We start from the raw sequence: 19,576 nt of genomic DNA, 5'->3' as shown, positions 1-19,576 counted from the left end.
CCCAGCCACCCTCCCTGGACTCCCCTTGTTTCCCCAGTGAGGTCACAGCCAGCTTCAGTGGGTTTGTTTGGTTTTTTTCCTGCAATTTTTCTATCATGGCAAAATACACATGATGTGAAATTTACCATTTTAACCCCTCTCAAGTATACAGGTCAGTGGCATTACATCCATTCACACTGTTGTGCACCCATTACCACCATCCATCTCCAGACCTCTTCATATTGCAAAACTGAACCTCTAGAGCCGTTGAATGGGAACACCACCCCCACCATAAATTCCCCACTCTGGCCCCTGGCAACCACAATTCCACTGTCTCTGTCTCTGTGAATTTGAGTGCTCTATGGAGCTGCTGTACTGGAATCCACCATAGACGTCCTTCTGTGACTGGTGTATTTCACTGAGCATAATGTCCTCAAGGCTCATGCCTGTACCAGAATTTCCTTCCCTTTTAAGGCCAAATAATACTCCATTGTATGTATACAGCACACTTTTCAGCAGATTTACCTTTGCGTTTAATCCTCACTCTGGTACAGAGTCCCCCGAATGAACCTTGGACAGGCTGCCCTCTGATCCTGCACGGTGGAGGGGCCTGTGCAAAGTGCAACTGACACAGAAAGCCCAAAGATGAATAAAAGTGGAGCCACTCTGACAAGAGGCCTCCCTCACCCCCCACAGCCAGCCCTCCTGCCCCTCAAAAGAATTCCAGGGCCTTTAAACCAGTTTGAGGGGCGCCTGGGTGGCTCAGTCGGTTAAGTGTCTGACTCTTGATTTCGGCTCAAGTCAGGATCTCACGGTTCGTGAAATCAAGCCCTGCATCAGGCTCTGCCCTGAGAGCGCGGAGCCTTTTGGGGACGCTCTCTCTTCCTCTCTCTCTCTCTGCCCCCCTCTCTCAAAAATAAACAAAGAAACTTTAAAAAAAAAATTTTAAAGCCCAGTTTGGAAATCCTAAAATTCTACAAAAGGGGTTCTTAACCTTTCTTTCACCGAGGAGCCTGGGGAAGTCTGGTGTCCTCAGAGATGCCACCCCTAGTCGGAATAAAGCTTTAAAATGCATAAAATAAAATACATTGGATCACAAAGGAAGCCGATGATATTGAAATAATTAAAATAATAAAAAATGTGTGTGATAGAGTAATGTGCTTCTTTGTGCTTCTTTGTCAGCACACTAATGACAAGAACCAGCCGTCAGTCTGATAGCTGCCTTACTTGTAAAATCAGGATGAGTGAATGACTGCAACAGCTATAAAGTCGCATGACAAAGAACCTGTCATATTTGTAATACATGTAACGGCGTTGCGGGCAACTGACACTCCTGGGGTCGGTAGCCTGTGTCATGGTGAAAATGCTAACTTTCAGTTAGACGGTTGTGAACACCAAGATGTCATTGTCTTCTCACGCAAGTTCACAGAGCCCTGAGTTCTTTCCCAGATCTTTGGGAGGGAGTGGACCCCATTTTAAGCAGTCCTGTCTAGTCCTGTCTAGGACAGAGTGGGGAGGTGGCTCTCTAAGAGAAGGTAGTAGGTGGTAGACGTAGCAGGGTTTGAGTCCCAGGCCCGTGATAGCTCTGTCCCAAGGGCATAGTTTGAACCCTAATAATGGGTGGTACCCCAGGACCTTGGCAGACAGAGCCAGGAGTTTCTGGGACCCAGTTCCTTCCACTCCTCTGGGGAGGGGGCTTGGGCCCATGCAACGGTAACTTGGCTTTCATCCCCCTCCCCAGGGACCCACGTGATGGAGGGCTCTGGACGGATGGTAGTGACCGCAGTGGGTGTGAATTCTCAGACTGGCATCATCTTTACCCTGCTGGGGGCTGGCGGTGAGGAGGAAGAAAAGAAAGACAAGAAAGGTAAGCGCAACCCCCTCACAGACCAGGAGAGGAGCTCTTCAGGTCACTTTTTTTTTTTTTTTTTTTTTTTTTTTTTGTCGTTTATTCATTCACTCAACAAAATAGTTATTGAGTGACTTTTATGTCCATGCCCTGTGCCAACAGCTGTCTCCTGCATCCTTGAGGCCCTGCTTGGGCCAGGAGGGTTCTGTCTGTTCCATCTCCAGGGTCTTGTCCCAGTCTCTGTCTGTCTGGTCATGTCATGGAGTACCCTCCCGTCAGGCCAGGCCCAGGGCACTGAGCACTTTGTTGAGTCTCCAGCCTTGAGTGTGACCTGGTCCCATCATCAGGCCTGATACAGAGTCGAAAGCCCCACCTGCGCTCACTCCTGCCACTAGTCTCAACTCCACAGAGCAGGGCTGCAAACCCACCCAGCACTGACTCAGCCCAGATGTGGGCAGAAGAGATTCTGGGGAATGTGGCCAAACTCATGGTTTCCTCCCCTATCCCCCCAGAGCTGGCACCTTGCCTGGGTTCTAGCTCCTCTGCCACTTTGGAAACAAGATTCCTACTCCCTGGGCTCCCCCTCGGTGCAGCGAGCCGGTAGCCTGGCTACAAGTGCCTCTCAGAGCAGAGGGAGGGATGCACGGAAGACCCTAGAAGCCCAGGCCCAAATCCAAAGGCCCAGGCCTCTGGCCCTTGCGCAGCCAGCTCCTTACCCAACACCTAAAGTCAGTCTCAGGGACAGAACCCTCTCACATCTTCAGTCTTTTGTCCTATCTCCTTCCCCAAGCTCCAGAGGAGGGTCCACAACACCCACACCATCTGGGGTCCAGGGGAAGAAGATAAGAATGCTCTCCTTGAGTTTTAGGGACAGGCCTGCTACCTCCAGCTCTCCTTGGCTGACCAGGCCCAGAGCCTGGGTCACAACCAAAGGTTGCTTGTTCCTAAGGGTAATACCTTATATTTTCTAGAAGGGTCTCCCTAAGATTATGGCAGCCCCAGCAACATGAACAGTGGAGCTAAGCTGTGATCTGAGAAATCCAGAGGTGGGAGAGAACCTGTCTCAGGAGACAGCTGAGGTTGAAGCTGAGGACACAGTCCTTGTCAAGAGCCCCAGAGGGTGTCAGGACAGTGTTCACACAGTGACGTAGAAGCTGTGGCCAGCTCTGGCCCCAGGGTGCAGATGGTGGGGCAGATATGGGCAGTGGGCGGGGTATGGCAGGATGACACAGGCTTTGCCCCTTTTCTTGGCCTCCCTGGGTCCTGGGTGAGGGGCAGAAGCACCCAGAAGCTCCCACAGGCCAGACCAGTGTTCTCAAAGATTTCAGTAGGAAGATGGGCCTCTCCCGCCCGGAAGCACAGGTCAGAGCCCTTTACTGAACACACACCTATGGCCCAGTGAGATGGGGGTGTCAGTGTAGAAGGAAGAAGTGGGATGTGGGAGGACAGGGCAGAGGAATATACGGGGCAGCCCCACCTCTCAAGCCCCTGTGAGCAGCACGGCCAGGGCTGGGCCCCTTCTGCATTCCCATTTCATCACCTCCACCAGGGTCATTGCTTAGAGCCTGCCAACCACGGGCCCCCATTTCAGGATGACCACAGGCGTGCAGCCGGGTGTGTGTGTGGGTGCGTGTGGGTGTGTGTGTGCGCGCGTGCGCACAGATGAGGCTGGATGTGCTTCTCCTTCATTAACGTGTCTCAAAAATCATCACACAGGTGTGAAGAAGGGGGATGGCCTTCAGCTACCAGGTACAGTAAGACACCCCTCAGGGTAGATGGGGCTTTTAGAAATAGCAGCAGCCTTCGAGCACTGAGCCCTGGCCCCAAGCCACCAGCACACAGCTGGAGGAGGCTCCCTGACCCACCAGACCCTCCACTGTGCCCCCACGCGATGCCAGCCCCACGGGAGGAACCGGCGCCTCACTCTGCCCGTTTGCCCTTCCAGACCTTCACCCCGCCAGCCCATGCACATGGCGCCACCACACGGCCCGCGGCCCCACACACTGGCATGTAGTTCCCCGCTCACCACCCTGTGACCCCACAGCCCTGCTCTCCGGTGCACACCCCACAGAGCCTGTCCCAGCTCCCCTCACCACTCAGCATGTGCCCCCTGCCCGCTAGTGTCACTTCCCTCTCCTGCCCACTCAACCAATTTCCCCACGCCTAGAAAGAACAACCAGAGTGGATTTGAGCATCTCATGTCATTTGTAATTTGTAAACTAGGGGAAACTTGCTAGTACCTTCTCTGTCTCAGGCACAACGTGTGACATGCTTGGTATCACCTATTAAATGATGGGGCATCTCGTAGGAGGTTGACCAAGGCGATCTTTTGAGTGCTGGTTAGGAAGGAGGAGGTGGCCGCAGGCAGTGGCCTGAGTCAAGGGCTTGAATCCTGAGTCACCACCACGGCTGTTCCGTGTTCCACTGGGACGCAGTGATGGCGGTCATAGCAGATACCCAATCAGAATGCCCACACTGCACCCATTACTGAAGGTTTGGAAATGACTCCTGGCCATGGGTCCCTCTGGCCCTGACGGGCAGCCAGATGCCCTCTCATAGAAGCTCCTGTGACGGGGACTTGCCCAATTGGCATGGCCAAGGGGTGCATCCTACCCAACCACATTGATCATCTGCCATGTTTTATTTCAAAGACCCTCCATGTCTGAGTTTTTTACCCTGATTTTTACGGCATCTCTATGGGAACATTTCACCCCCGCCCCCAAATTTGAGTTTCTTGATTTCCAACAGAGATTTTTTTTTTTAAGAATATAGTCATGTTACCTCCCGCAAGTTGGTTCATGTCTTTATTGTTGTTGCTGTTCTGCATTGTTGCTTTTCTCCATTGTGACACACTGCATTTTCCATCCCTCCCACCCCCACAGCGGCCGATGGTGCAGCAGGCTCAAATGCTGTAGATAGTGCAAATACCAGCCTAGTCAATGGTACGTCTTCGATGGCGAGCGCTCGGTCTCGGTTGGATGGGCGTCTCTCTCCCCCACCCCCAACTCTGGGCTTGCCTCTCCCTGTTCTGGACCGCACAGATCTTGGATGTGCATGGGCAGCTCTGGGACAATCGTCCTCTCACGTGGGGCAGGCGCTTAAGAGAGAAGCCACCACCGGGGAATCCGCTCCGCACCCACTTGCGGCTGCCAAAATGGCACTGGCTCCTGGTGGGCCCTCAACCCCCAGTGGAGCCCAGAAGAGGGACAGAACGTGGGCTTCAGATTTGACTCCCAAGAAGCAGCATCCCACCCGGCGTGGCCCTCTCCTAAGTACATTCCTGGCCCCAGCTTGGGGAAGAAGGCCTGGGGTCAGGACCTGGGCTGAAGCTGGCATCTGGGTCCCTAGTGAAGTCTCCAGTCCTTGGCTCGAAAATTCCCTCGAGGCAGGGGGACCCAGGCCGGGGTTCAGCCCCTTGGCCCCACCCCATAGCATGGCTGAGCCACAGATAAACATTTCTTCCTCTTCTCTTTCACGGAGTGAACGGGCAGGGGGCTCGCTTGGGCTCGGGCCTGGTTCTGTCCCTCGGACGTGGACTGGTGTTTCCTGCTGTTGCCTGTGCTGGAGCATTTGTCCTGAGTCTCTGCATTCTTATGGGCCCCTCGGGGGTGAGGGGTGGGGGGGGGGGCTGCCACTGTACATGGGATCTGCATTTTAACCTCCTTACCCACAGGCATGAAGGAATTGTATTCACTGGCCTCCAAGCCTTTAGAGGGTTTCTTATTTCTATACCCTCCCATCTTCAGAGTGAAGAGGCTTCCATTTGCTCAGAAAGCTCCCCTGTCCCCAAATTAGGTAGCATGATAGTCACCCAGACTAAGAGCTGTAGGGCTTGATCATAAAACTGTTGCCCGAGAGAATCGAAGGGAAAGGAAAAGCCATTCTTACAGCATCACCGTGTACGAGGCACTGGGCTGTGGGTTTCTCATTCATTATATCATTTACTCCTCACCACTCCTGGACGACATGGAGACCCTATCCTACCTCATACTCCCATCCCCTGCCCCAGACCTCTGACTGAGCCACCTGCATTCAAAATGACCAATGATGGAAGCACCTAGTGGATGTCAGGGGCCAAGCAAGACACTTCGGCGAGCCGCGCCTTGCCAAGAAGGGCTAATTCGGGTGTAGGTCTATTTCAAGCATAGGAGGAGAAAGGAGAACAGCTTGGGGTGTGGGAGGTGTCATGCGTCATGGAGGAGTGGCGAGGGGTGACAGGGAGAACCGATATAGGCAAACCCGGGGGGGCGGGGGAGAGAAGGAAACGGGAGGTGGTGTTCTGCTTCCCCCAGAGCAGTGAGCCTCCTGGGCTCGTTGAACATATAGACTACATCCAGGCTGGTCGGTCCCAAAAAAAGGCAGCTTCACTTCCAAACTGTAGCAGAAAACTCGCAAGTATCCTGAGGAAAATTACAGGAAAGATGGGGAACTTGACCACCCACTGTAAACCAGGCACTTTGCAAACATTTCATGCCCGTGGCCTCATTTGGTCCTCATGATAACCCTATGATACAGAGTTTATTGTCCCCACTTCAAAGATGGGGAGACTGAGGTTCAGGGAGATCAAGACACTAGCCCAAGGTCACAGAACTAGAGAGCGGCAGGGCTGGCATTTGAACCCAGGCCTGCAGGCTCTAAAGTGTGTGCTCCTCTTCCTAATCCAGGATTTCCTGAAGGAGTATGTCTTGTAAACTTCATAGGGATATTAATCGGTCCTATCTCCAAGAAAAGGATCCTGTGGTCAAAGGTGGTTAAGAACCGTGGGACAGAATTGGTCTCTTCCTCACTGCAGGACTTCTCAGAACCTTGAATAGGCTGGCGTATAGTGGAAAGTTAGCCATGGAAGGCTTCCCGGGCTGATTTGGCTGCAGGACTTTTCCTGGCTGAATCTTATGAGATTGGTGTGGCTCCATAATATACTTTGGGAAATAGTACTCTACGCCATTGCTACTCAAAATGTGATCAGAGGACCTGAAGCCTGGACATCTCCTAGGAACCTATTAGAAATGCAGAATCTCAGGCCCCACCCCAGACCCACTGAATGAGAATCTGCATTCTAATAAGCTCTCCAGGCTCTAGGCCAGTGTGCATTAAAGGTTGAGAAGCACTAGGCTGAGCCTTGGTCAATGAGAGAATTAACCGTTCCTTTCCCTCCCTCCTCTGAGCCAAGTCAGGATGATTTGGACATGGAAAACACACCCAGCTGGCAGTAATCCCCCTGACTCCACCCCCATCCCCCTCCCAACTGAAAGTGGGTGTATTCCATTAATCTTGGAGGCATTACGCTTGTTATTGTTATTTTATTATTTCTTTTACATTTATTAATATATCACTATTTAATACATCACTTATAATCATAATTAGTAAATAATCACTCTGGACCCCAGACATTTACAGGACACTTTGTGGTGCTTTTCATGAGCATCATCTTGGTTGAAATGGTCACATTTCACAGAGGAAGAAACGGAGGCACAGGTGAGAGAGGGGACATCCCCCAGTTCACCTAGTTAGTGGTCAGTCTCCCCAAAGCTTGTTTATCAGGCCATCTTCCCGTGAACCCTCCACACATGTGCTTTTCACACCCATGTCCCTGGCAATGCATGAAGAGAACAGACCTAGTTGTCAAAGCTGTGTCTGGCATCTGATGCAGAAAGGCCTCCAAGTCTCCACCCCAGGTCCCCATCCCAGCTCCCCTGAAACACAGCCCACCCTCCAGGTTGTGCGTGGAGCCAGACCTAGCTGCCCCACAATAGTTCCGGGGATAGTCAAGCACCAGTTTGGCTGAGGAGAGCCCCAAATAAGTCCCTTGCTTCTGAGAAACCAGGCCATCTGCACCAAAGCACCCCCAGAACACCTCTCCCTTCCTCGAACATATGCATTGGTGATTATTTTTCTAGCCACGTGATCACTATGGAAATAAAAGAGGAAATTGCTAGCTTGGTTAATGGGCACACACATGGGCTGTTGCATCTGATAATATGCAATGCAAATAAAGGCCCCTTTGTGTCTTCTAAAATCAAGTATCAAAGAGGAGTCCTCCGGTGCCCTTTAGCCCAGTTAGTAAAATTATTTTTGAAAATAAAAATAATTGTTGTAGTTCATTCCTGTTTGCTCTAAAAAGGCTTTTCCTGTTTTGTTTTTAATCCAGCAAAAAGAACTTTATAATAGAGCGGCAGGGCCCTTCTCTTTCAACCCCAGGGTGGGTCACTGACCCTTTGCTGTGCGAGGCAGTGGGAACAGCCCTGCATTTCCCTTGCAGAGATAGCAGGGAGCTGGGATCCAGGAAAGCCACTTCTCCCCTCGGAGTCACTTACAACGCGATATGGTGATGCTGATGACAGTTTTATGGAACCAATAAGGCAGCGTTATGATCAGTATGCTCCAGAAATGAGGGCTACCTCTGAACCTCCTTTGGCCTCAGTCTCCTCATCTGTAAAATGAGACTGATGAGAATCCTTCCTATCCCACCTGCAGGGCATTGGGGAGATTGACAGGAGATGACACTCACAAACCTCAAAGTGCTAAATGGGCAAGTGGTTATTACTAAGGCAACCATCAGGTGCTCTGGGAGCTGAATGTTGCATCCCCATTTTACAGAGGTGGAAGCTGAGACTGGGAGAGGTAAAGCTGCACAGCTAATTGGTGTAAAAACAGGGGCTTCAGGAGCCCCGTCCCACCAGGGCCGCCTTGATGCCCCTCCCCTGGGCTCAGAGGGGCTGAGGGATTGCTGCTTTCTCCGAAGTCGGAGGTGGAAACATAGACGCACTTTGGGGCCAGCTCTCCGTTTACCCCCTGGGACCCGGGCAGGCCATCTGCCTCTCTGAGCCTCAGTTTCTCATCTGTAAATGGGTGCACTACAGGAGTGCCCTTGTAGGGATGTGATGAGGATTATATGAAATCACGGGGGTTATAGATGCGCCTGGCACATGGTGGGTTCTCACAGAACGTGAGCTGTGAGAATCACCTTTGCAGCAAATGGCCAAGGGTGTCTGACCTACTGAGACTCCTCCTGAGGTGGCAAGGCGCATGGGCAGAGCTCTGAGTGAGCTCAGTGGACAGGCCCAGGGGACAGGAGGAAACCCCTTCTCCTCAGTGCCAGCAGCGAGGGCAGGTATCTCAGCTGCCAGCTAGTGACCACCAGTACCTGCCACGCTGCAAACCCAGCCCCCAAGCCTCTGGCTAAGACTGGGGAGGGGGCCTCCCAGGCAGCCCCGATTAGGTGATGAGCAGCCCCAGATTCGGCCCTTTCCCCAGCCCTGGCACACAGGGCCGGGGTAGGGGTGCACCCCAGGGAACCCACCAGCCCAACTTCCCTGTCTACTGAGGCCCGAGCTGGTCAACTGCAGAATAAAGAGCACACACCCAAGTGGAGGGGAGGGGCCAGCGGCGTCCCCTTGAGAGACAGGGCACTCCCACTGAGCCCCCTGGATTCACTCAGGGCACCTCAGAGCCCACCACTGGGGAGCCCTTGCCCAGCCTTTGCATGCATTACCCTCAATAGGGCTGGGCAGGGGGTTGTCCATGCTGTGCCTTCACACTCCTCCAGGTGGAAAAAGGAGAAAGTAGAACTCTACATACATCCCTCCTGAAGCCAGAAAGTAAGGAGCACATTGACCAAACTCCTCTCTTTTCTAGAATCTCTCTCGTCTCTCTCTCGCGCTCGCTCTTGCTCTCTCGCTCTCTCTCCCTGTCTCTCTCTCATTTCCTTTGCCTCCTCTCAGTTCACAAAAGGCACCAGCCAAATTAATCACTGGGGACCTGAGAACCCCTCTGATTCCTGCCAGCCTACTGTGGTCCCCTCTACCCTCAAAGGCTGTCATTTAATCTGTAAGATGCTCAGGGCCAAAATAATTCCCACCGAAGCTCTCTCTCCAAGCCCCCGAGAATCAAGACAGACCCTGCAGTCAATGTGGTGGCCAGGTTTGCTCTTGTCTCAGGGCGTCCCCAGCATCCCTATATGGAGGGACGGAGTCGGCTCGGTGCTTCCTCCTTCTATGACATGAATGTCCGTGGCCCTGTTGCGTCTTCGTGATGATCAACGTGTGTTGTCTGTTCTCTGTTGTCTGTTAAAATTCTTTGTCGTGTAGGTAAAATGCAGGATGGCAATGTGGACGCCAGCCAGAGCAAAGGTAACCCTTTTGTATTAACCGGCTTCTGTGGTCCCCGCAGCCCCTCCCCACCGGCTCTGAGAGCCAAGCCAGACACAGACATGTCCGCACCTACAGGTGCCTGACGTCTTTGGGGGGCATAGCTGTGATTCGTGTATTTCCAGGCCAAATGGAGACATCACTGATGAGGACAGGGGACACCTGTGAGCCAGCTCTTCCCCAGCCTTTGAGCTATGCTGCCCATTTAGCTGAAGACTTGTAGCTGGTTCTTTGAGATCCTTAGGGGCTAAGGGATAGGGCCCCAGGCCCACCAGTCAGTCCACCACTGAAGGAGGAGGAGGCTCGTCACCCACGGAAAGGGACACTCTCTTTTATTAAGCCCCCTATGTCCCTTCTGTCTGGTGACTATTTAATATCCCAGCAACATACTCAAGAACCAACCGGGGAAGTCCAAGCCTACCTGCCTTGTCTGAATGTGGGGAAAGGTGAGGGGCCATTTGGGAAGGGTCTGTGGGCTTATTCAGGCCCAGAGGGGACCCCAGCCTCCTCCTGCTGGGAATCCAAGGTGGAACTGTGTCACTCCCTGGTTGCACTTGGATTCCAGCTCCAAGGCAACCACTGGCCCTGGGACGAGAGTCTCCACCTGGAAGAGGCAGACCCCACATCGCAGGGTTTCTGTGCCAGCCACACAGGGGTCCAGGCAGCGGAGTGAATGAATGCCTCACCACACTCCCCTGGGCAGGCAGGGTGGGTGCCAATATCCCCACCCAGCAGGCTGACCTCGGTGCGTGCATGTCTGTGTGTGTGTGTGCGTGTGTGTGCGTGTGTGTGCGTGCGTGCTCTGCCCCCTGCAGCCAAACAGCAGGACGGGGCAGCCGCCATGGAGATGCAGCCCCTCAAGAGTGCCGAGGGCGGCGATGCCGACGACAAAAAAAAGGCCAACATGCACAAGAAGGAGAAGTCTGTGCTGCAGGGAAAGCTCACCAAGCTGGCTGTGCAGATAGGCAAGGCAGGTAAGTGTGCAGCCACAGTGGATGGGGCAAGGGGGAACGTGGGGTGCACAGTGGGACCCAAAGCTGGCTCTCAAGTACTTCATCTGCAAAGTGGCGGCTTGCATGAGATGGCCCTGAGACCCACCCTTTTCTACCACAGCAACCAGCCCGAGTCCTGAGATGATAGACGCTCAAGTAATAGGTTGGAGTATGGGAGGGCAGGGATGGATTAGGGCTCTATATTAGCCACCCCGGCTACAGGGCAGAGGAAAGATGGGAGAGGTTGAGGGCAGTGGCAGGAGCCCAGGGAGAAGCCTCTTGTCTGAGCCTCAGTGCAAGCTCAGCTTCCCAACTGAGCTGGTGGCTCCAGGTGACGGCTGGTGGTGGCCCCTCTGGCCCAGGAAGCTGAGCCCAGCTGTAAGGCGTGCCCCGCCAGGCTGACACGGCCCGGGCCTCTCTGCCCGCATGAGGACACAGCAAACGCCAAGGCCTCCCCACCTGGCTGTCTCTCGGCTCTAATTATAGGCACCACGGCATGGAGGAGGGGGGCAAATTACAGGCTTGACTGTCTATATTTAAATTCGGGCCTGGTGATAGCTCCCGGCTGCTGGGAGCTTGGCTTCCCGCCCCTGCGACTGTCAGATGGGGGTAGAGCCGGCCCTGAAGTTCCACAGCTGGAGGTGGGGGCGGGCGAGCGATGGGCCCAGGGATTTCCTCCATTCTCTGCCTGGAGAAGACTCCACAGAAACAGGCAGCAGCCCTAGGGGGCAGGGAACAGAGAGATGAGGAGAAGAAGGAGGAGGAGGAGGCGGAGGAGGAAGAGGAGGAGGATAACCCCATGGCCTTCAAAGTCCTTGCTCATCTCCCTCCTTCTCCTCAGCCTTGCCAAGAATGGAGTTCAGAGTCTAGGTTCACACCCCACCTCTGCTTCTCTCTTGGGCTGAATTCCCTGAAGCACAGCCTGACGTGGCTGGGGGCAGGATTTTTAGGGGTGAGGGTGTGCTCAGGTGAAACCTCTAAAGGGTAAGAGACTTGACAGGGCCAGGGGGAAAGCCAGATACTTTCTGGAGAAATCCCAGTCTCTACCTACCTCTGCAGGGTCTGTCCCAAGTCATGCCAAGGGGACTGGGCTGTTGGACCCCTACCTCAGCCATTGGATATTGGCCATCACATTGGGGTGGGGTGCCCTCCCAGGCACTTCCTGACACAGAGACCGTGGTCACCGGAACGCGAGCTTCCCCTGGCAGCGGCCGCAGGTGTGCACAGCCTCAGGGGCACCTGCCTGGCACCAACAGCAGGTGGAGGCTGCACACACCCAAGTGGCAAGGGGATCCCAGGGGATCCGGGCAGGTAGGCACCTGCCTCTACTAATTCTGCAGCGCTTCTCTGGCCTGTGGCCTTGAACAAGTCACTTCCCCTCACTGAGCCACAGTCTCCTCATCCAAAAAAGGGCCCCCTGCTCTTTCCTCTGTCTGGAACACTCTTCCTGCAGGTCACGCCATCTGCCTGATCCTTCTCATCATTCCCCATCTTCTCAAGTATCACCTCCTCCAGGAAGTCTCCCCTGGACGCCGTCGCTAAAGTAGTCACTCCCATGCCAGCCCATGTTTTGTTTTTAAGCTTTATTGAGACACAACGTATATACAAAAAATTGCTCACATTTAATGTACATCTTGATGAGTTTGGACACATGCATACACCCGTGATGCCATCCCCACCAGCAGGGTACGAAGCCTAGCCACCACCTCCTCCTAAACGTCCTTGTGTTCTTTCATGAGTTTTCCTGTTTTCTGTTCTGGGGGTAAGAACACTTAACAGGAGACCCATCCTCTTGCCCAGTTTTGAAGTGCACAATACTGTACTGGTAACCGTAGGCACTGTAGTGTAAAGCAGAGCTCTAGAACTTATATATGTTGCATAACTGAAACTCTGTACCCACTGAAAAACAACGCTCCCCTTCTGCCCTCCCCACAGCCCCTGGCAATCACCCTTCTACTCTCTGCTTCCATCAGTTTGACTATTTATATTCCTCATGTAAGTCCTTCTGTGTCTGCCTTCTCTCATTCAGCATGATGTCCGCTAGGTCCATCCATGTTGTCGCAAATGGCAAGGTTCCCTTCTTTTTTAAGGCTGAGTCACATACCGTTGTGTGTGTGCCCCACGTTTTCTTTATCCACGTGTCTGTCGATGGACATTTGGGTTGTTTTCTCATTTTCTGCCTATGTCACTTTCCGTCTTGTCATCCTGAAGTTTTTCATCACAGCATTATCCCTATATGAATTATCTTGTTCATGAGCTTGTTTCCGGTCTGCCTCCCCCTCTGGAGTCTCAGCTTCCCAAGGGCAGGGACTCTGTCCTCTCTATTGCTGTGTCCCCGGTTCCTGAAGTAGGAACTACTAGTTGTCTGGGTGAATGAGTAAATACATGGTACCAACTGCACATCATTATTGTGTGAGAGTACTATGCAGGCAGTTCTAACTTACTCACATGGTCTCTCGGCACATATTTCTTGAGCCCCTGCAAGGTGTCGGGCAGGCACCATGCTACGCACTTTACGCACACTAATCTCATTTGATACTTACAAAATCACATGAGATAAACGTGCATCCCCGTCGCACAGAGGAGGAGACTGAGGCTCTGTGAGGATCAAGAACTTGCCCTAGGCCACAAAGCGAGTAAGTGGCAGAGCTGAGATGTGAGCTAGGGTCTGCCTGGCCCCAGAGCCCTTCTGGCCAAGGGTTTGGTCTACATCTCACTTCCCAGGCCCACAGCCCCAGGAAAGCCCCTGAACAGGTCTTCCCCGACCCGTGTTACAGGACTGGTGATGTCGGCCATCACAGTGATCATCCTGGTGCTCTACTTCACCGTGGACACCTTCGTGGTCAACAAGAAGCCGTGGTTACCCGAGTGCACGCCCGTCTACGTGCAGTACTTTGTCAAGTTCTTCATCATCGGCGTGACGGTGCTGGTGGTGGCCGTGCCCGAGGGGCTCCCTCTGGCCGTCACCATCTCACTGGCCTACTCTGTGAAGGTGAGAAGGAGGGGACCAGATAGATGCAGTTGGCTGCCCCCCCCCACCAGGGGCTCTGTGGGGGTGGCCCGTGGGGCAAGTGCTGGGGCTGGGAGAAGCGCTGAGAAGGAGGGAGGGGGCACACTGGAAGGTGGGAGAGAACATGGATGCAGGAACCCAAAGCTCGCACACCCTCAGGGAGGCCCGGGGCCTGTGGCCACAACCAGAGGGCCACACCCTGGCTGCAGAGACAGCCGTCATTCACCCCAGCCAAGTGTCGCCTTGCAGAGAAGCCCCTTTGTTGCCAAATCTTCACAATTTTCCAGAGAAGCCAGAAACGTGGACTTAATATGAACTCTCTTGATTTTTAAACGTTGACAATCAACTCAACTTAACAAAAAAAAAACAAAAAAGCACAAAGAGCAGATGTCACCGTGTAGGCCCAAACCCATCCCCAACCCACCAAATGTAAGTAGAAGTCTGTAATACTTCTATGACTAATCTCAGAGGGTACTCCCTAACTTTGGGAAGAGATAAACCTAAAACCAAAAGATATCTGATGTAAGGAAGCCCCCTCCTCTCAAGGGATGGGCGGAAAATGGAAGAGGGTTTAAAAGCAGTTTAATGAGGGCGCCTGTGTGGCTCAGTTAGGTGAGCATCTGACTCTTCATTTTGGCTCAGATCATGATCTCACAGTTTGTGGACATTGAGCCCTGCATCAGGCTCTGCACTGATAGTGTGGAGCCTGCTTGGGATTCCCTCTCTCTCTCTCTCTCTCTCTCTCTCTCTGCCCCTCCCCTGCTTGCTCCCACTTTCACATGTGGGCATAACAAACTTTAAAAAAAAAAAAGTTTAATGAAGAGGGGTAGGCCCAAGAAAGCTGACTATGAAAACTTGCGTCTTGGGGGGTGTTCCTAGTGCCCCCCAGATGGCAGAGATCCCCGCCCCCTGCTTCCAGGCAATGACCATCCACAGAGCCTGAACACTGAGCTGAGCATCTCCACGGGCACTTTGAGCCTGGTTCACATGGCGGGCTCATTCTCTTCCCTTGGCCCCATGGTTTTCCCACCTTGCGCTCCTGGTTCCCAGGGCCCGGATGCCAGGACATCCCTGTGAGGACAGAGGCCAGGGCGTGTTTATAAACAAGGCATTCTCTCCGAGACGTTGGCAGAGCTGGTGGAGGGCACAGCGAGCGTCAGTTTCCAAGTTGGAATTTGGACCGGGCTCACCGATGTAATTTCATACAGAAAAGAGATCTCCAGGCAGGTGCCAGAAAGTGGCAGTTCTGTGTAAAGGATACGGCCCTCTTATCGTCTCCTTGTTTTAGGGTTCTTGAAGAAACTCCATCCCACAAACCAAAGCCCAAACAGGTCACAACACGATGCTGCTTGGGGACCTGGGGCCCAGAGATGGAGACTCCCACACACACAGCCATGAGTTGGGACCCCCATGGCCACCCAGCTGAGCTCAGGGTGTCTTTGAAAGTCACACAGGGTTAGTTTGGGGGGATTATGTACTGACATCTTTAGACCTCTGCACCATCTACAGTTTGTATCTCTGGCACCTGGTGCCTTCAGCTGTCTTAGGTCACTTGATAAACTTAGTACAGCACCCCAACCAGTCCCTTGATAAACTTGATACAGTCACTTGATAAACTTAGTACAGCACCCCAACCCAGGAGAGGCAAACTGTCCCCTCTCTGAGCCTGGCATACCCCCCTGGGGGCCGCCATCAAAACACTAGAGATGACACTTAGATCAGCGCTGACCAATAGAGATATAATATGAGCCGCATGTGTGATTTTAAATTTCCTTGTAGTCACGTTAAAAAGAAAAAGTAAAACGAAACAAGTGACATTAATTTTAATAATATAATTTACTTTACCTAACATGTCCAAATAATTATCAATCCCACATGTAATATAAAAATCACTAGTCACATATTTTACATTTCTTTTTTCATGATAAGACTTCAAAATCCAACATGTGTTTTACACGTACCACATGTTTCACGTCAGACCAGCCACATTTCTAGTGCTCGGTAGCCACCTATGTATTCTGAAGCCCGACAGACGAACCCTCTTCCGAGAGTGCAGGTGGTCAGAGGCCTGATGGAATGATCCAGGCTGTGAGGTTCAACAGAGCTGGGTTCCTGTCCCAACTTTAACCCTCACATTAGGTGTGTGATCCTGGTCAAATCACTCGGCCATGACTTTTTTCAGTTGCCGAATGGTTGACGAAAATCCTTGTAGTAAAGTCAGACCAGAAAGTGAGGAGGAACTTTGCAGAGTGTAAGTCTGTAAGTTGATCATCCAGTAAACGTACATTAAATGTGTTATAAGAGAAAATGGCAATAGCACAGATCTCTAACCGATACCCATTTTGCAGTGACGTGAACTAGTGTTAAAATTATTCTCCTGACACTTCTTTTCACCCTTCTTACAAAGAGCTATAATGGGCAAGAAGAAAGGAACAGGAACAGGCTGGAACTGTGCCTGATTCCGCCTCTAGCAACTTTTCATGTCCCTCCTTGGCAGATAGGGTCCCTGTGTCGGGAGGGCCTGCACTGAGTGGCAGTTCCTGGAGAGTGACTTTATTTGCATGACTTGCTTGAGAACCTGAAAGAAGCTATAGGAGTGGAGCTGGAAAGACAGAGAGGAAGACGAATACAAGAAAATTAATAATAATACACATGGTAGGATTTCATTTTTGCTATAAATTTGAAAAGAAAAGATGTTGATACATAAGCTGTGTCAGTTCTGGGTGATGGCATTATGGCTGGTTTTTCTTTTCCATATATCTATGTTGAAAAGAAATTTGTGATTTTTATTATACAAGTTATAATCTGTATTGAATGCAGAAAATAGAATCTATAGAATTTTTTTTAGAATCTATAGATTTTTAGGGTGGCTCAGTCGGTTAAGTGTCTTACTTCGGCTCAGGTCATGATCTCACAGTTCGTGGGTTCGAGCCCTGCGTCGGGCTCTGTGCTGACGGCTGGGAGCCTGGAGTCTCTTAGGATTCTGTGTCTCCCTCTGTCACTGCCCCTCCCCTGCTCTTGCTCTGTCTCTCTGTCTCTCTCTCAAAAATGAATAAACATTTAAAAAATTTTTTTAAAGAAGAATCTATAGATTTTTAAAAGAAGGCAATAAAAATCTCCTATAATTCTACCACCCAGAAATAATGACATTAATATTTTGATATTTTTCCAGATATTGTTCTATGTCTATAAACACACATCTATCCTAAATTTATTTATTTTTGGTGGAACCAAATGAAAGCCAGGCACCAGCAAAAGATGGTACATTTGAAAAAAAACCCATAACCAGATAAGGAATGGTTCTTTCTGTCAGGTCGTAAGAGAAAAATATTTGAGGTAACTGGAAAGGACCCAACCTTAATTTATCATCCTTCTCCCTTATTTTTTTTCTGTAAGGAATACAGATTATTTCCATAATTCAAATGAACAAAGTCAATTCATCAAATCTTCTAAATGGTTCAAATCAAAGTAAAGGAAAAGGCTGCACACACACGAGGAGTTCAGATGTCAACGTTTCAGTGAATGCCCTTTGCGTCTGTGGGAGGCAAAGGGGCAGATAGCAGAGGCAGAGCCTCATTTACTGCGTGTTTCCCCCATGCCCTCAGCTCTCTGGCCCCCCAGCTCCCTCTCCTTACTGCCGCCCTCTCACTCGCCCCTTTCCCCCAGAAAATGATGAAAGACAACAACCTGGTACGCCACCTGGATGCCTGCGAGACCATGGGCAATGCCACCGCCATCTGCTCAGACAAGACAGGCACACTGACCACCAATCGCATGACAGTCGTGCAGGCCTACGTGGGTGACGTCCACTACAAGGAGATCCCCGACCCCAGCTCCATCAACGCCAAGACCATGGAGCTGCTCGTCAACGCCATTGCCATCAACAGCGCCTACACCACCAAGATTCTGGTGAGTGGCGCAGCCTCCTCTGGAGGAAGCACCCACGTCCGTGGGGCGAGGCGGAAGTTCTGGGCAGATGGAGCGACGTGACTCGTATTTTTGAATCCTGCTGGTGTCTTTTGGGATGGTCGTGGAGTAAGCAACTTGTTTCCGTTTGATTTAGCAATAGTGTTTATATGACAGAAAAATAGTGTGTTAATTGTGTTTTTTAGATCCCATCATTGTCCCCCTTACCAGAAAACTTCCACACTTTTTATTAGCAGACTTTTGCTACATCACTACAGTAGGCTCCCCGTATCTATAATTTCAGTTACCTCCAGTCAGCCTCGGTCCCATAGCAGATAACCCTTTGCTAACGATACGTCAGAAGGTCAGTAGCAGCCTAATGTCATGTCACATATCTGTATCATTCACCTCACTGCATCTCAGCATGTAGGCACTCCACCGTCTCACATCACCACAAGAAGAAGGGTGAGTACAGTACAATAAGATATCTAGAGAGAGATCCCATTCACATATACCTCCAGTATATGGTTCTAACTGTTCTATTTTATTATCAGTTATGAATCAGGTGTTATTCTCTTACTGTGTCTAATTTATGAAGTAAACTTTATCATGGATATGTGTATCGAGGAAAAAAACATAGTATACATGGGGCTTGGTACTATCCGCAGCTTTGGGCATCCCCTGGAGGTCTTGGAACGTGTCCCCCAAGAGTAAGTGGGGGACTGCTGTACTCCAAAACTTAGTGGCTCAAAATCAAACTGTGTATTTAGCGCTCGATTGTGAGCTGGCAATTCAGGCTGGGCTCAGCCGGGTGGTCCTTCTGCTCTCAGCAGGACTCCCTCACACGTCTGCATCTGCAGTGGCTCAGGGGACAGCCCTGCTGATCTCGGCAGCACCGCAGGCTGGTCTAGGATGGCCTCAGCTGGGATGGTTCATCTGGGCTCTGTACGCTCCCGCCTCCTCCGGCAGGCTGGTCTAGGTGTGTTGACGTGGTCATTTTGCCACATCCTGTTGGCCAACACAAGCCAAGAGGCCTGCCCAGACCCGGGGAACGGGGAGGCTGACTCCATCTCTTGCCAGGAGGAACTGCCAAGTCACATTGCAAAGGGCATGGATTTAGAGAGGAACTAATTGTGGCCATTTTCACAATCCACCACCGATGACGTTGTTGTTAGTAACTTCTATTAGGTAGCAGCATCACAAGCTTTGATAAGAAAAACTATCATATTCCTGTCTCAGCTAAGCTGCATAGACTCATCATGCTGTAATCCCTTTTTGGTTTAGAAGCACAGATGGCTTTTTTTTTTTTTTTTTTTTTTTTTGTAATTAACCAGCATTCAGATGAAGAGAAGCACAGACTTGTCCATCCGGAGGTCAGTCAGCCTCCAGATGTGTAGGTCATTTCTGCAGTGTGAGCCTCTGTGTGAGCAGCTGGGCTTTTTTGCTTACCCTCCAAATGTGCCCTAGCCCTGACCTCTCCCTTCTGCCCCTGAGCCAGCTTGAAGCATCACCATCAGGTTGGATTGTGGGAGCCGCCAGAAGCTTTATCCAAACGGGGAGGAGAGTGTGACTCAGCAGCAGCGAGGGGCTGAGGGCTGGTGGGAGAGGGGGGAGGAGGCAACTTCTGCCTCTAGACACTGGCCGGCCAGTCCAGGGCTAAGCAGCCACCCACATCACCCTAGAGCTGCAGGCT

General features: G+C 51.6%; 1 protein-coding gene across 15 annotated transcripts in view; it reads left to right on the top strand.

Annotated features, from left to right (window-relative positions):
* ATP2B2 (ATPase plasma membrane Ca2+ transporting 2) overlaps positions 1-19,576 on the top strand; it is a 387,749-nt gene that overhangs the window by 321,985 nt on the left and 46,188 nt on the right. For 9 of the 15 annotated variants that reach the window (XM_045051952.1, XM_023250008.2, XM_023250009.2 and 6 more), the window contains 7 exons: positions 1,721-1,846; positions 3,545-3,577; positions 4,711-4,770; positions 9,916-9,957; positions 10,791-10,949; positions 13,745-13,959; positions 17,644-17,886. In XM_045051952.1, the coding sequence (XP_044907887.1) occupies positions 1,721-1,846; positions 3,545-3,577; positions 4,711-4,770; positions 9,916-9,957; positions 10,791-10,949; positions 13,745-13,959; positions 17,644-17,886 (878 nt within the window). The remainder of the gene's footprint in view (positions 1-1,720; positions 1,847-3,544; positions 3,578-4,710; positions 4,771-9,915; positions 9,958-10,790; positions 10,950-13,744; positions 13,960-17,643; positions 17,887-19,576) is intronic. The other 6 variants (XM_023250014.2, XM_023250018.2, XM_023250017.2 and 3 more) reach the window with 4 other exon arrangements.

The sequence above is a fragment of the Felis catus genome, chromosome A2 (assembly GCF_018350175.1).
Source record: "Felis catus isolate Fca126 chromosome A2, F.catus_Fca126_mat1.0, whole genome shotgun sequence".
Lineage (NCBI taxonomy): Eukaryota > Metazoa > Chordata > Mammalia > Carnivora > Felidae > Felis > Felis catus.
This window is presented reverse-complemented; position numbering and strand designations above follow the sequence as displayed.